This window comes from Stegostoma tigrinum, chromosome 11 (assembly GCF_030684315.1).
Source record: "Stegostoma tigrinum isolate sSteTig4 chromosome 11, sSteTig4.hap1, whole genome shotgun sequence".
Lineage (NCBI taxonomy): Eukaryota > Metazoa > Chordata > Chondrichthyes > Orectolobiformes > Stegostomatidae > Stegostoma > Stegostoma tigrinum.
The window spans coordinates 15,032,986-15,048,476 of NC_081364.1; the positions used below are offsets into that span (position 1 = coordinate 15,032,986).

Below are 15,491 nucleotides of genomic sequence, written 5' to 3' on the forward strand. Positions count from 1 at the left end.
TTTAGTTTGGGATTATGTTCAGCACAGACTGGTTGGACAGAAGGGTCTGTTTCCATGTTTTATGACTCTGATTATCTCCACCCTCAAATTTAAAGGGAACCCCTGGTTCCGCATGACACAGTGATAGAGCAACATATCTGAAATGAGCACTTGTTAACTGACAGAGGGCAGGCAAAAGCCCAAATCACCGCTTGTAGCGCCAGTCAATGTTACTGCACTATACCCCAATCTCCGCCAACATCAAATTTGGTTTCCACTCATCCTTTGAAACGTTGTTCATCTTTTGAGTTGTTTGACCACTGCACATTATTCTGCGGTCATAAACCTTGCAGGGACAAGCTGAGTTCTGAAGGCCAACCAATGTGAACCAGTAGATAGGCAATTCGTTAGGGCAAGGTGCCTCAGCAGTCCTGCCACCGCAGCCCCTAACTGAACCTCCTCAGAAGGGAGTTCCAAGCCAGTTTATCCAACAATGGCATTCAGGCAAAATACTTCCATTCAAAATTAGCAGGGGAAAGCTACAAGAATTTCTGGCAAGCATCAGTTTTGTTGATGGGTGTCTGACTTGGGATACATTTTGTACATCTCCAATATACTTATCCTTCTTCACCACACACAATTACTTGATGAAGTGTTACACTTTGAACACAGTCAATTACTGATTTTACTTCTCTATAAATAGAGAGGGGCTCGGGAAATCAAAGTTTTGTGTTCAGCTGATAAAATTTGTGTCTCATAAATAAACCTTTGATGGGTGGAGAGGGGTTAGAGGCCAGAATTCCAATAGTTTTATTCCAAGCATCAATCTTCATTCCAAATTACTCTCCCTACATTTAAAAACAAATCACAGTTTGCCTCTGTGCACCGTGCATATTTACCAAATGGAACCAGTGACTTGAATGGTTTTCTAGGTGGTGTGTGTTAGATCCTGGCCAGAGTATTTTTATTTTGATGCATTGGATAATGGCGTTTCAAAATGTACCAATAACCCTAACTTCACAAAAATCCTTTTTGTGTAAAGAAATTCTGCTATATAATTAATGAGCACATTCTATCATTATAATGACATGTTACAAAGTGACCAAGGGTGGGCAGTGAATTTCAAGGAGTAGCTAACATTTCAGCAAGATAGAAACAAAGGGAGAAGAAAATGATATAATTCTGTTTATAAAGGTTGTTATCAGTACAGTCATGAAAAATGATCTTGGTTCAGAAAATCAAAATGCAAAATCAGTTTGGGCGTGGATAAGAAATAGCAAGGAAAAAAATAATTCACTGGAGGTAGTAACTTAAAGGTCCGTTCGCATTAACAATGTCTGACAAGTGTATAAATGAAGAAACGACAGGAAATTGTGCAAAAGGTACTTCATAAATCATTGGTGACATTAATCTGTTGATTGTACAAATCAAATGGGCCAAAGTAGTCTTGAGGACTAAGTCATACAGGTTTAAGGTGAGACGGGAAGACTTATAAGGAGCAACATTTTCATGCAGAGGGTGCTGCGTGCATGAAACAAGCTGCCAGAGGAAATGGTGGAGGCTATATAATTTCAACATTTAAAAGGCATCTGGATGGGTGTAAGAAATAGAAATGGTTCAGAGGGATACAGGCCAAATGGATCACTGCCTTCAAGAGACAGGTCATCATTTCCTACTCATGGCTAACTCTATTGCTGGCAAATGGGATTAGATCAATTTAATTCAAAATATCTGGTTAGCATGTACAAGTTGGACTGAAGGGTCCGTTTCCATGCTGTACAGCTCTATAACCATGCATTTAATATTTTACAGATTCAACAAGGGAACATGCCCTGTGGATCTAATTATTTATCATGAGACAGAATAATTAATGATGTTGTAGAAAAGGATCGTCTATAGAAGTTGGATCATGACGGATAAATTTTAAAATCAGTCTGAGGGTGCAATATATGGGTCTGAAACTAGTACCTTAAAATTTGAAGCGAGGAAACGCAAGGTGTGAAGACAGTTGGCTAAAGTCGACTTGGAAAATAGATTAAAGGTTATGACAGCAGCCAAACAGCTGTAGACATAAAAGATTTATGACAATAAGCTAGCAAGAGAAATGAAAAGAAATTAAACCTTCTACAAAGAAAGCAAGAAACAATAGTCTAGTTTGTCTAATTTTGTTATTGGGAAAATACAATCCATTAAGGAAACGTATTGTTAGAAACATTTAGAAAACCATAATAAAAATTAAGCAGAGTCAACATGATCTTATGAAAAGGAAAACAAGTAGATACAGGATATTTGGATTTCCAGAAGGCATTTGATAATGTGCCTCAGAGGAAGTTACTGTACAAGATAAAAGCTCATGGTGTTGGGATTAATATATTAACTTCGATAAATGTTTCGTACACTTAAAGGAGACAGAGTTTGGATGAATTAGTTATTTTCACGTTTGCAAACTTTAACTGCAGGAATTACTACTTAAATCTACCTTAATGACTTGGCTGAAGACACCATGGGTATTGCAGCAAAATTTTCTGTTATGTGGGAAAGCAAACTATGAGTTAGAGTCTGCAAAAGGATGAAGAAAGATAACGTGAGTAGGCAAAACTCTGACAGATGGAATACATTGAAAAAATGAGAGGTTACCCACTATGGTAGGAAGAATAGGAAAACAGAAGTGCTCTCAGTTGAGCAAGAATCCATACAGCAGCAGCACAAAGATCATGGTGTGGGTCTGGGTGGGATGGTATTCAGACAGTGCCATCTTGATGAGCAAAATGGCCTGCTTCCACACTGTACAGATTCTGTGATCCTACGATCCTCGCTGAGGAATTTAGAAGAGGAGACCATAGTTTGAGAATAAGGAATCACTCTTTTACAGTAGAGATGAGGAAGTGGTTTCTGAAGATCGAGGGCTTTATCACACCTTCTCAAGGCTAACTAGGGATGGGCAATAACAGCTAGCCAAGGCAGCATTTCTACATATCCCAGCAGTGAATAAAACAAAACAAAAACAGGGGAGACTTGGTTTTTCATGGCTGGGACAGATAAATTATTGGAACTGCGGGGACGCTGAGCATTATGGGGGCAGACAGGACTATGGAGTTGGCATGATGATCAGATCAGCCATGACATTATCGAACAGAACAGTCTATGCAAGCATGTAGACGGCCTATGCCTACTCTTATTTCTTATGTAGCTAATCAGTTGCATTACAATTCTGAAGTCATATTCACCTGAAAATGTTAACACTTTCTCTCTCCATAGATGCTGAATATTGCCAGTACGCTCTCTTAAGTTGAGGTATATAACTGTTTCTTCTATAACTGAAGTTGGAACTATTCCCCATGTCCAAAACCACATGGAAACCCATATCTGACTTTCCCAAAATGGGGAAGTGAAGAAGCTGGCTTAATTGATTTCAAAATAAGATAAAGTTTTTGAAATAATTTTACCATCATTAGCACTTGCTAGGTTCAGCTGGGGAACTCAAGTCACACCAGCAAGATCTACATAACAGTTCATTATACATCTCTCCCATGAAACAAGAATATTGTGTATTCATTGTTATAAAAACAGCACTGGCAGGCAAATGGTTCTCTGTCTTTCACTTGGTACCAGTGACCAAATCAAACCTGCCTCGAATGATGATCTTTCTTCAGAGGTTTCATTGAAAATCCAAAAGCTGATGTCAAATAGTGCACTGCATGACTTTCATAATTTGCTTAGGTAACAAAACTTTCATGTAGAAAGCTCTGGGAGTCAGAGAGGGAACCCAAAGACCATCCAGTCTCAGATTTATGAACTGACATATCCCTGCTTTTGTGGGGACATTATAAAATTAAATGAAGCAATGAATGTGCCTCGGAGACAAAGTTGCTGCTATGATGGAGGTTACCTGGCGAAAGGTAAAAATACACCAATTAGAGTACTGACTTCCTGCCTTTTGAAATATCTCCAGGATATTATGACTTAAGTTCTCACTTCACTCCTAAAGGGGCCAACAAAACTAACATTTGCCACATTTAAGAAGCACCTGGATGTACACTTAAAATGCCAGGGCATAGTAGGCTCTGAACCAAGTGCAAGCAAAATGGGATTAGTGCAGTTTGTTGTTTATTGGTCAGCATTACGACAGTGGGCCAAAGGGCCTGTTTTTCTGCTGTATGACTCTATGATTAGGTGGTTAGTGACTAGAATAGCGAATTTGAGAATATTTGTGTAATGGTTGGAGTCTTTAAATTGGGGGTTGTCAGTATTCTATTCTGCAGGACTGAAATTGGTCAGAGTTGGAGGTTCTGATAACTATCACCAGTGCTACAAGTGGGTCTGCAAATATAATTCAAAAGATTTACAAATTATTATACTTGCATAACCTTACTTAATAAATACCTCTTGCGAACAGTAGATCTTAAATCAATTCTGACACAGCAATGCGGCTCATAGTACTGTCTTTGAAAAACCCTGGGCTGAAAATTTTTAACTGGAGTTGCTGCTTATGTTTGACATTTACTGGATTCAGCGCTGGTTTCTCTTGGTCTTCATTAGAGGAAAGCTCAGAAATATCTGAAGATTCAGTTGGGACTCAAGACATTAATTGTTTCTCTCTTCAAAAATACTGAGAGATCTGTGGAGTTTCTCCAATCATTCTCTGTGTTTGTTTCAGACTTCCAGTACCATCAGTATTTTGACTATTTAGGAATAGCATCGCTGAGGCAGTAGTGCATCAGCAACATAATACATGATGCAGGATATACTGAAACAATGCTTAATCTGTTACAAACCACGCTTGGAAAAAATGGTCCTTCAGTGAGTGTAATAGTATCAGAGATAATGGGAACTGCAGATGCTGGAGAATTCCAAGATAATAAAATGTGAGGCTGGATGAACACAGCAGGCCAAGCAGCAACCCTCTCTGATGAAGGGTCTAGGCCCGAAACGTCAGCTTTTGTGCTCCTGAGATGCTGCTTGGCCTGCTGTGTTCATCCAGCCTCACATTTTATTACCTTCAGTGAGTGTGTTCAGTGATGCTAGTAAAGAATAATTACCTGCTCGTAGATCTCTATGGGGTTTGGTTGAGCTCAGCCGACTGAACGACTGGTGCACAATATAGAGTGATGCCAACAGCATGGGCTCAAATCCAGCGCCAGCTGAGGATTCACCTTCTCAACTTCTGCCCTCGCCTAGGGTACGGTGATCCTCAAGTTAAACCACCAGTCACCTCTATCTAATGACAGAGCAGCCCTATTGACTGGCAGGACAATGGCAACTTTATCTAGTGCACCTCCTCCTAATTTCTAACTAAATAGCAAAACAACCGAAATATTGCACGAGTAGTGGGACTCAAACTAAGAGCTAACTCAAGAAATGAGTCTCTAATTGGCTGAGCTAATTCCTTTTAAACACTGCCAAGCAAAAATACACATACATTTTCATAAAGATTGGCAAGGCCGGGAACTTCGCACCCAATCCTACTTGCCCTGATTTAGTGGGCCAAACTTACAACCAGAAAACTGAACGGCTTTTCATGTTACTTCTGAGTAGTAGTTAAGATTTCATCACACTGGGGTGAGATGGGAGTTACATGCTGCACCAACTGGGTAGTGACACCTGGCCGTTATCCCTCCAGGACATTTATCAGTTGATTTTTTTTAATGACAATCAGACAGTCTCAGAGTTGGTCTATCCATTCAAATCAAGTAACCCACAGCCATTTTAAACACCTTAATTAAGTCACCCCAATAATTCTAGATACTAAAATATCTAAACACAGAACAACACTGGGAAAAGGCCTAGCAGCAGGTTGGGAGGTACCCTCATTGTCTAACTTGGGGAGATCCAGGAAGGAGTAAAAAGCAAAGCATAAAACATATGATAAAAATGTAACAAGATACAACAGCTGCAGGAAATTTAAATTAATAATCTTTGAGCATAAACAATGAACGAAATAAGACGTCTTCCCTGGCGATCATACAGATCTTACGTGAGAATGGCTTTCTTCTAAAAAAACCCACTGGTTTTTACTGGTTTCTGTAATCAGAAGCAATGCCATTGTCCTTAAATCTAATTGTGCAATGCTTACTTGAAGTGTAGATCCTTAAAAGTGAAATGAGTCTCCACGATGCCTGTAGTCTTGACTCGAGTTCGCAGGACATCTTGCTGAGTCGGGATGTAATCAGATCTTGCTATCCTTTCAAGATCATTCAGGTAACTGTAGAAATAGAAAGTTAAACAATTATCCATTAATAATAGCAGCAGTCAGAAAGTACAGCACATTTTTGTAAGCCTCATTTAAGTTCAGGTAAAGAACGACACCAAATGTCATGAGCTTTTAACATAAGCATGAACATGGGTGAGAGATCATTAAGTGATGGAAAGACATTTCTTCCCAAAGGTAGGAATCAATCCAGAGGTGCGTTTGAACATTTGCTAGTGACTAATTATTGTAATATTGGCTGAGATACACAAGTTCTTTGGGCTTTCTTCAATGTCCACAGTTAGAAAAAGTGGAAGGGAAAACTGCAGATGCTCAATAGTCTTCCCGCATCTGCTGAGGAAGTGCTCCGTCTTGGGCAGTTTGGAAAACAAACACTTATTGGGCCAGGGTCAATACCTCATTTATGGCATCAAATCAAGGAGCAACACTGAGGGTAAGCTGGTCCACCTACATGACCAAGGAGGACTAAAGGAGATGTAGCAATATTACAAAACACACGAAAGCAAGAACTCCATTTCTTAACAATAACATCTGGGGGAAACAACGTACACGGTTTAGGTGTTTCCCAGTTAGGAAGTAGGGGGAATACTGGAGGAATTGAGAGAAAAGTCCTCTGGCAATTCCATCATATTTTATTTTGCAGTCATATTAAGCAGGAGGTTAGTTGAAATTTGGAAACAGGTGTATTGAGGAACAGCATATGGCAGGGGGAGATACACAGAATCAATAACTTGTTTACATATTTTATGGGTTAATCAAACCAACTTGTGATCAATTCTGTAAACAATATTCAGCATAATTAATCTGCATTATCGACAGATATTACCTCTCATTACCTCTACAGTGAAAATACACAGAAGATGAGAAATGATCTCCTATGCCTTTTAGCACCATTCCCTTTGGTCCGTAGGAGACGTGGAAAATTCCAAAGCAAACAGCAGCAGCTGACAAGATCGAACACTGGAGATTTGTCATTGCAATGCCTGTCCACCCTTGATAAACAGGCATCTTTTGAAAAAGTGCAACTTCTCATACTTGCAGAATATAATGCAGTACAGATGCAATAACCTAGACTTGCATTTAAATATTGCCTTTTGACAACTCAGAGCATCTCAAAACACTTTACAGTTATTCTTTATGTTTTAATTACTCTTTAGTACTTCAAGAGAAGCATAGCAGCTAATTTGCACTCAGCAAGAGTTTTACAAACAGCAATGAATTAAATGACTCAATAAACTGGTTCTGGTAATGTTTGTTCAGCAACATTTGTTGATTAGGACACAAGACACTCTTGTGCTCTTCCTCCTGTTTCAAGTTTGGTTATGACCACTTGAGGTGGCAGACAGAGGGCTCTATTTAGGATTTCAGACGTCATCTTCCTCATCACAGCAGCACTGCCTCAGTATTGCACCAGATTGTCAACCTTGATTGCATGCTGAAGCCCAAGGCTTAAACCCACAACATTCTGACTCAGTGGTAAAGCTATTTCCACTAAGAATGCTTCAATATGCCTGAAAGTTTCCAATCTCTCTGATGCAAGCAGCAAGTGGAGGATGCGTGAGTACAGCCATGCATTTTCATAAGATAAAAGTAATCAATTATGTCCTTGAAGTTAAGCAGGGAACTGCTTGTTTATTCCACTTTGCCTGCTACACTTGTCCACACATCAGACACATCAATCTAAAATGAGGATAAGCAGTCACTAACTCACTTCCAAACTCCCTGCTTGTCTGGATGAATGCACATCCCAAGCTCAGAAGTACAGATGACAAAGCAGCCTGTTTGATCGACACTTCTAAGAAAACCTTAATATTCACTCTTTTTACTCTTGGCACACAATTGCAACAGCGTGCACAAGATAATATCCTTAACTTAACCTCCAGATCCATGGCTTCCCAAAAATCCACCAAACATAGAACTCCCTTCATAAGAATACTGTGGATGTACCTGTAAAGATTCAAGTAGTCAGCTCAACACCTTCTTTTCAATGGTAGTGATGGGAAACAAATGCTGCCCTTACCAGTGACACTCATTCCATGAAAGAAAGTAAAGAAAACTCAGTGATCACAACTAAAAGTCTATTTATAAGAAATTTGCCCTATTTGGAAGCAGACCCTTTCCCATGCATCTCTTATGTAACTTTGCAACTTCACTGGAAACCAATAGAGTTGCACACAATTTTTAAAGTATTCATTCATGGGCTGTGGGCATTCCTGACTAGGCCAATGCAGAGTTGCCCCTCACCAAACACCTCAACCCCCCCCCCCCCACCCCGATTCCCATTTTCTAGAATCTCCTTGATGCCATACTTCAAATGCTGCCTTAATGTCATGGGCAGTCACACTCACCTGTGGAGTTCAGCTCTTGAATCCATGTTTGGACCAAGGATGTCACAGAAACACAGAAAATAGCAGCAGCCTGCTCTGCCATTCCACATGATCACGGTTAATCGTCCAATTCAGTATTCTGCTCCTGCTAACTCCCCATACCTTTAGATCCTGTTAGCCCAAGAACAATATCTAACTCCTTCTGGGAAACATTCAATGCTTTCTGGTTTTCTCTTTACACTGTAAAGTCAAACAGAACAACATATGCTTTTATTTAGCAATCAGCGCACAATACCCAAATACCTCAAATCTTTACAGGCATAATCATTTCTCAGTATAAATTTTACTGACACACAGCTTGAAACCTTCACAATCATTTCTCTGTGCAATTACATTTTATAGACATTTTCAACATCGGTCCCAAGGGTGAGAATAGCTAATTCTTCCCAGTTCGCAGTCCTCTGTATGAAGCTGCCTACTGATATGGCCCCACTTAGCATGTAGACGCTATGCATCACAGGGAATTGTAAGCACATTTTCAAGTCTTGTTGTTCTGCTACATGGTTCATTGGCTTACCAACATGCTCAACTGCTGTGACAACTTGAAAATACACCTAATGCTTCCAATGCAAGCATTCTGAAAGTCAGTTTATCATTCAAGATATGGCAATTTAAAAAAAATTCCTCAGAACTGGCAATGGGGCTAGTGTTTATTTGAGAGTTATCAGTCACACAAGTGAAGATTGCAAACTGGATCATTCAGCCCCTTGATCTTGCAGTCAGATGGAATGAAGTTCTGAAAAAGAAGTCACTCTCTTCCACAGGACACAGTTGAGAAATCTTCCAATCTCTTCCTTCCACAGCAAACAAAAGCCAAATGTCCATTCAGTACTAACAGCTGCTTGTGTCTAAATGTCAGGGCCTCAAGGAATCTCACATTTACAGGTCTGCAGCAATTTTCCCTAAATCAGGGATATTCTCACCCATTCTTTTTAGACTTGTTGAAAATTGCTTGTGTGCTAGGCTATTAGCAAAAATAAACAAGAGTCTCTGGTTTCACTCATTTTTATTGTCCTACACGTAAAATCCAAAAGCAGTGGAATGTTCCAGGGGGGATAAATGACTTTTGCAGATGTTTTACGAAACAGACTACATAAAAATAGAGGAATGAAATCTGGGTGGAGGAAGGAATCTCATTGCTTTCAACGTCATCACAACATGAAACTGTTGCGACCATTGTGCACCAGAATTTCAACAAAAAAAAGCAACACAATTAAATCAGCATGTTCAAAGTTCATCAAGATTAAGAGACATCTCATCATTCTGTGAATGCCTGACGTCATCTTGGAACCCAACTCGAGCACATTACGTGCCATTCCCCCTGCTTCAGATGCAGCCTGCAACTTCATCACCATAGAAACAACCAAACTGGGAAGATAGAAAAACATCCAGCAAGTGGCAGTACTACAGCAGCTATTTATTAACTGTGGAATAGGCTTTACTTTACTGTGGAACAACATATTTGCATCACTCAAAAATCAGTAGTCTTGGCAGAAGTCCTTTCTTTAAAAAAAAAGGGATTAGCAGTTCACCAAACATGAAAATTTCCAATTATTTTGGAGAGTCATTTCACATTGGCAGTTTCCACAATACTGTGAATTCCCAGATTTCATCCTTAGTGTGTGCTGGCCTCATTTGTCATAACCACTGCACAAATGTGGACAGATTTTCAGATGAGGGAGGGAGAAAAAAAAATAATTCAGCTTACCCACTCCTGATATCCAGTCAGTAACTAAAAATGCCTCTATTTATGAGTTTCAGAATTCTACCAGCTTGCGTTTGAAAAAAACCTTCTCTACTTGTCTTTCACCTTTAAAGACTGCTGCACATACAACCAAGATCTGTTAGTGCACTCCCTTAGAACTGTACCATTTCACTTAAGCTGTTTCCCCTTTACCCCTACCAAAGCACATCATGTCCGTTAACATTTAATCTGTTACTTGCCTATCCATCTTTCCAATCCATTACCTATACGAAGGCTATTACTATTTCCCTTGTTGTTTGTTACATTTAAATTTTATGTTTTGTGGAAACTTTGATCTTGTGGCCTATATCTATTAATAATCCGATTTGTATATATGAGAAGGAGCAGTTGTTATAATACTGACCCCTGGAGAGCATAACTGCACGCCCCCTTTTCAATGTAACAAAACAATCATCACAGGATACTGCAAAGGCAACGGACCCTGACAACATTCTGGCAATAGGACGGAAAACTTATGCTCCAGAATATGCCGCATGCTGGCTTTCCTTTCTGGGGCTATACATTTAAAGGCGGACCTAAAAATGAGGAGTCAACCTGGTGAAGCGATCAAACAGGATTACTTGCGTGACAAACAGTATAAGAGGGTGCACTGACCTCTACATCGCTGAGGCCAAACGCCAACTCTCCGACACCACCTCCTACCGCCCCCTCGATCATGATCCCACACCTGAGCACCAAACCATCATCTCCAACACCATTCATGACCTCATCACCTCAGGGGAGCTCCCACCCACAGCCTCCAACCTCATTGTTCCCCAACCCCGCACAGCCCGTTTCTATCTCCTTCTCAAAATCCACAAACCTGCCTGCCCTGGTCGACCCATCGTCTCAGCCTGCTCCTGCCCCACCGAACACATCTCCGCCTATCTGGACTCCATTCTCTCCCCTTGGGTCCAGGAACTCCCTACCTACGTCCGTGACACCACCCACGCCCTCCACCTCCTCCAGGACTTCCAATTCCCTGGCCCCCAGCACTTCATTTTCACCATGGACGTCCAGTCCCTATACACCTGTATTCCTCATGCAGATGGCCTCAAGGCCCTCCGCTTCTTCCTGTCCCGCAGGCCCGACCAGTCCCCCTCCCCCGACACCCTCATCCGCCTAGCCGAACTCATCCTCACCCTCAACTTCTCTTTCGATTCCTCCCACTTCCTACAGACTAAGGGGGTGGCCATGGGAACCCGCATGGGCCCCAGCTATGCCTGCCTCTTTGTCGGTTACGTGGAACAGTCCCTCTTCTGCACCTACACAGGCCCCAAACCCCACTTCTTCCTCCGTTACATTGATGACTGTATCGGCGCCGCCTCTTGCTCCCCAGATGTGCTTGAACAGTTCATCCACTTCACCAACACCTTCCACCCCAACCTTCAGTTCACCTGGGCCATCTCCAGCACATCCCACACCTTCCTGGACCTCTCAGTCTCCATCTCAGGCAACCAGCTGGAAACTGATGTCCATTTCAAGCCCACTGACTCCCACAGCTACCTAGAATACATCTCCTCCCACCCACCCTCCTGCAAAAATTCCATCCCCTATTCCCAATTCCTCCGCCTCCGCCGCATCTGCTCCCACGATGAGGCATTCCACTCCCGCACATCCCAGATGTCCACGTTCTTCAAGGATCGCAACTTCCCCCCCCACAGTGGTCGAGCACGCCCTTGACCGCGTCTCCTGCATTTCCCGCAACACATCCCTCACACCCCGCCCCCGCCACAACCGCCCAAAGAGGATCCCCCTCGTTCTCACACACCACCCCACCGACCTCCGGATACAACGCATCATCCTCCGACACTTCCGCCATCTACAATCCGACCCCACCACCCAAGACATTTTTCCACCCCCACCCCTGTCTGCTTTCCGGAGAGACCACTCTCTCCGTGACTCCCTTGTTCGCTCCACACTGCCCTCCAACCCCACCACACCCGCCACCTTCCCCTGCAACCGCAGGAAATGCTACACTTGCCCCCACACCTCCTCCCTCACCCCTATCCCAGGCCACAAGATGACATTCCACATTAAGCAGAGGTTCACCTGCACATCTGCCAACGTGGTATACTGCATCCACTGTACCCGGTGTGGCCTCCTCTACATTGGGGAAACCAAGCGGAGGCTTGGGGACTGCTTTGCAGAACACCTCCGCTTGGTTCGCAATAAACAACTGCACCTCCCAGTCGCAAACCATTTCCACTCCCCCTCCCATTCTTTAGATGACATGTCCATCATGGGCCTCCTGCAGTGCCACAATGATGCCACCCGAAGGTTGCAGGAACAGCAACTCATTCCGCTTGAGAACCCTGCAGCCCAATGGTATCAATGTGGACTTCACCAGCTTCAAAATCTCCCCTTCCCCCACCGCATCCCTAAACCAGCCCAGTTCGTCCCCTCCCCCCACTGCATCACACAACCAGCCCAGCTCTTCCCCTCCACCCACTGCATCCCAAAACCAGTCCAACCTGTCTCTGCCTCCCTAACCTGTTCTTCGTCTCACCCATCCCTTCCTCCCACCTCAAGCCACACCTCCATCTCCTACCTACTAACCTCATCCCACCTCCTTGAGCTATCCGTCTTCCCTGGACTGACATATCCCCTCCCTACCTCCCCACCTATACTCTCCTCTCCACCTATCTTCTTTTCTCTCCATCTTCGGTCCGCCTCCCCCTCTCTCCCTATTTATTCCAGAACCCTCACCCCATCCCCCTCTCTGATGAAGGGTCCAGGCCCGAAACGTCAGCTTTTGTCTTCCTGAGATGCTGCTGGGCCTGCTGTGTTCATCCAGCCTCACATTTCATTATCTAAGCAGCAAGTAATACAGCTCAGCAATTCCGAAACCAACGGATCAGATCTTAGCTCTACAGTCTTGCTACATCCAGTCTAGAATGGTGGTAAATAACTAAACAACTCACTGAAGGACGCAGCACCATGGATATCCCCATCGCAATGATCGTAGGGCCCAGCACATCAGTGCAAAATACAAGAGTGAAGCATTTTCAACAATTTTCAGTCAGAAGTGCTGAGCTGACAATCCATCTCAGGCTCCTCCAGTAGTACCCAGCATTACAGATATCAATTCTATTCTCTCCACATGATATCAGAAAATGGTTGTAGACCCTGCATAGTGCAAAGGCTATAGGCCCTAACAACACACTGGTAATGATACTGAAAACGTGTGCTCCAGATCTTGCTGTTCCTCTAGCCAAGGTGTTCCTGTCCAGTAACAACACTGACATCTACCCAACAATGTGGAAAATTGCCCAGGTATGTCCCATATATGAAAAGCAGGTAAACGTCAGCCTGGCCAATTACCACCCAGCTGTCTACTCTCGATCAGTAAAATGATGGAAAGTGTCATCAACAATGCTATCAAACAGCAACTGCTCAGCAATAAACTGCTCGCAATGCTCAGTTTGGGTTCTACTAGGGCCACTCAATACAGCCTTGGTTCAAACTGGGCCAACAAAATTAGACTCCAGAGGTGAGACAAGAGTGATAGCCCTTCACAAAGCCTCATTCAAGCGAGTACGGCATAAAGGAGCCCTCCCAAAACTCAAATCATTGGGTATTGGGGGCAAACTCTGTTGGGTGGAGTCATACCTGGCACATAGGAAGATGGTTGTGGTTGTTGGAGGTCAGTCATCTCTAACCCAGAACATCTCTGCAGGAGTTCGAGGGAGTGTCCTAGACCCAATTATCTTCAGTTGTTTCATCAATGACCTTCCGTCCATCATCAGATCAGAAGTGCAGATGCTCACCAATGATTACACAATTTTTGGCACCATTCGTGACTGTTCAGATACTGAAACCAGTCCATGTTCAAATGCAGCAAGACCTGGACAATTTCTGAAGGAGTGTCCTGACCCAAAACGTCAGCTTTCCTACTCTTCTGATGCTGCCTGACCTGCTGTGGTCCTCCAGCTCCACACCGTGTTATCTAAGACCTAGATAGTATCCAGGTTTGAATTGCGAAGTGGCAAGTAATACTCACACTACACAAATGCCAGGCAATGTCCACCTCTAATAAGAGATGATCTAACCACCACCAATCAATGGCATTACCGTCAATGAATTCCCCCACAATCAACATCCTGGGAGTTACCATTGACCAGAAACTCAACTGGATTCTATACACACACTCCCCACTTAATTGGCACCACATTCATCATGAGTCACTCCCTCCACTACTGATACTCGGTAGCAGCAAGGTGTACAATCTACAAGATCCTGAGACAGCACCTTTCAAACCCACAACTACTTCCACCCAGAAGGACTGGGGCAGCAAATATATGGCATCACTACCACCTTCAAACTCCCCTCCAAGCAACTTACCATCCTGACAAAGAACTAAATTACTGTTCCTTGACTTTCACTGAATCAATATCCTAGAATTCCCTCTGTTAAGGCACCGTGGGTCTACCTACAGTATATTGACTGCAGTGGTTCAAGATTGCAGTCCACCACCACCTTCAAGGGTAATTAGGGTATGGCAATAAATGCTGGCCAGCCAGTGATGCCAAGTCCCATGAGTGAATTCCAAGTTTTTTTGTGTCTCAGATAATTGTCTCAAAAACATTTCCTCCTCTGTTGTTGAGTTTATTTGAATAGTGATTGCAGAGATTCTGTCCCTTCCCAGGCCTAACAATTTTAAACTTCAACTCCTCTGACACCCTTCTCTTATCTAGCAAGAATTGAAAGATTGTGACCAGAACCTCCACAATTTCCACCCTTACTTTCCCCAGCAGTATCAGAGGCTTCCCATCCTGGCCTCTCCGGCCTGAGTAATGCTAGCCTTTTATGAACCATATCATTGTTTTTATATTGCATTACCAAGGGCGCTTTAAAAAATGTGCACATCTGCAATCAAGCCATTGGAAACCCAAAACAATGTACCCACAACCTAACTGCATTATGATACTAATAGTTCAGTTTGCGACGTGCAAATGTCTATTTGTCAGTAAAAAATGCGGAGTACTGCATCATTAGCAGCTGATTCCACTAAACTGTACTTCACAGGCAAAGCAAAAAATTGTTAGCAGGTGAAGAATGTGTTTTCTTGGCCAAGACTCTTAACTAATCAATCAGGTAGATATGTAGCCGTTTCCTAGTTATAGGAGCCAGGGACCAAACGTTTTTTAAAAAGTGAATGCAGCTAAGGATA

The 15,491-nt window shown here is 42.8% G+C and overlaps 1 protein-coding gene across 2 annotated transcripts in view; it reads right to left on the minus strand.

Moving 5' to 3' along the window:
* Window positions 1-15,491, minus strand: part of LOC125460246 (guanine nucleotide-binding protein G(i) subunit alpha-2) — a 239,458-nt gene that overhangs the window by 56,114 nt on the left and 167,853 nt on the right. For both annotated transcript variants that reach the window (XM_048547482.2, XM_048547484.2), the window contains exon 5: window positions 6,053-6,181. In XM_048547482.2, coding sequence (XP_048403439.1) covers window positions 6,053-6,181 — 129 coding nt within the window. The remainder of the gene's footprint in view (window positions 1-6,052; window positions 6,182-15,491) is intronic.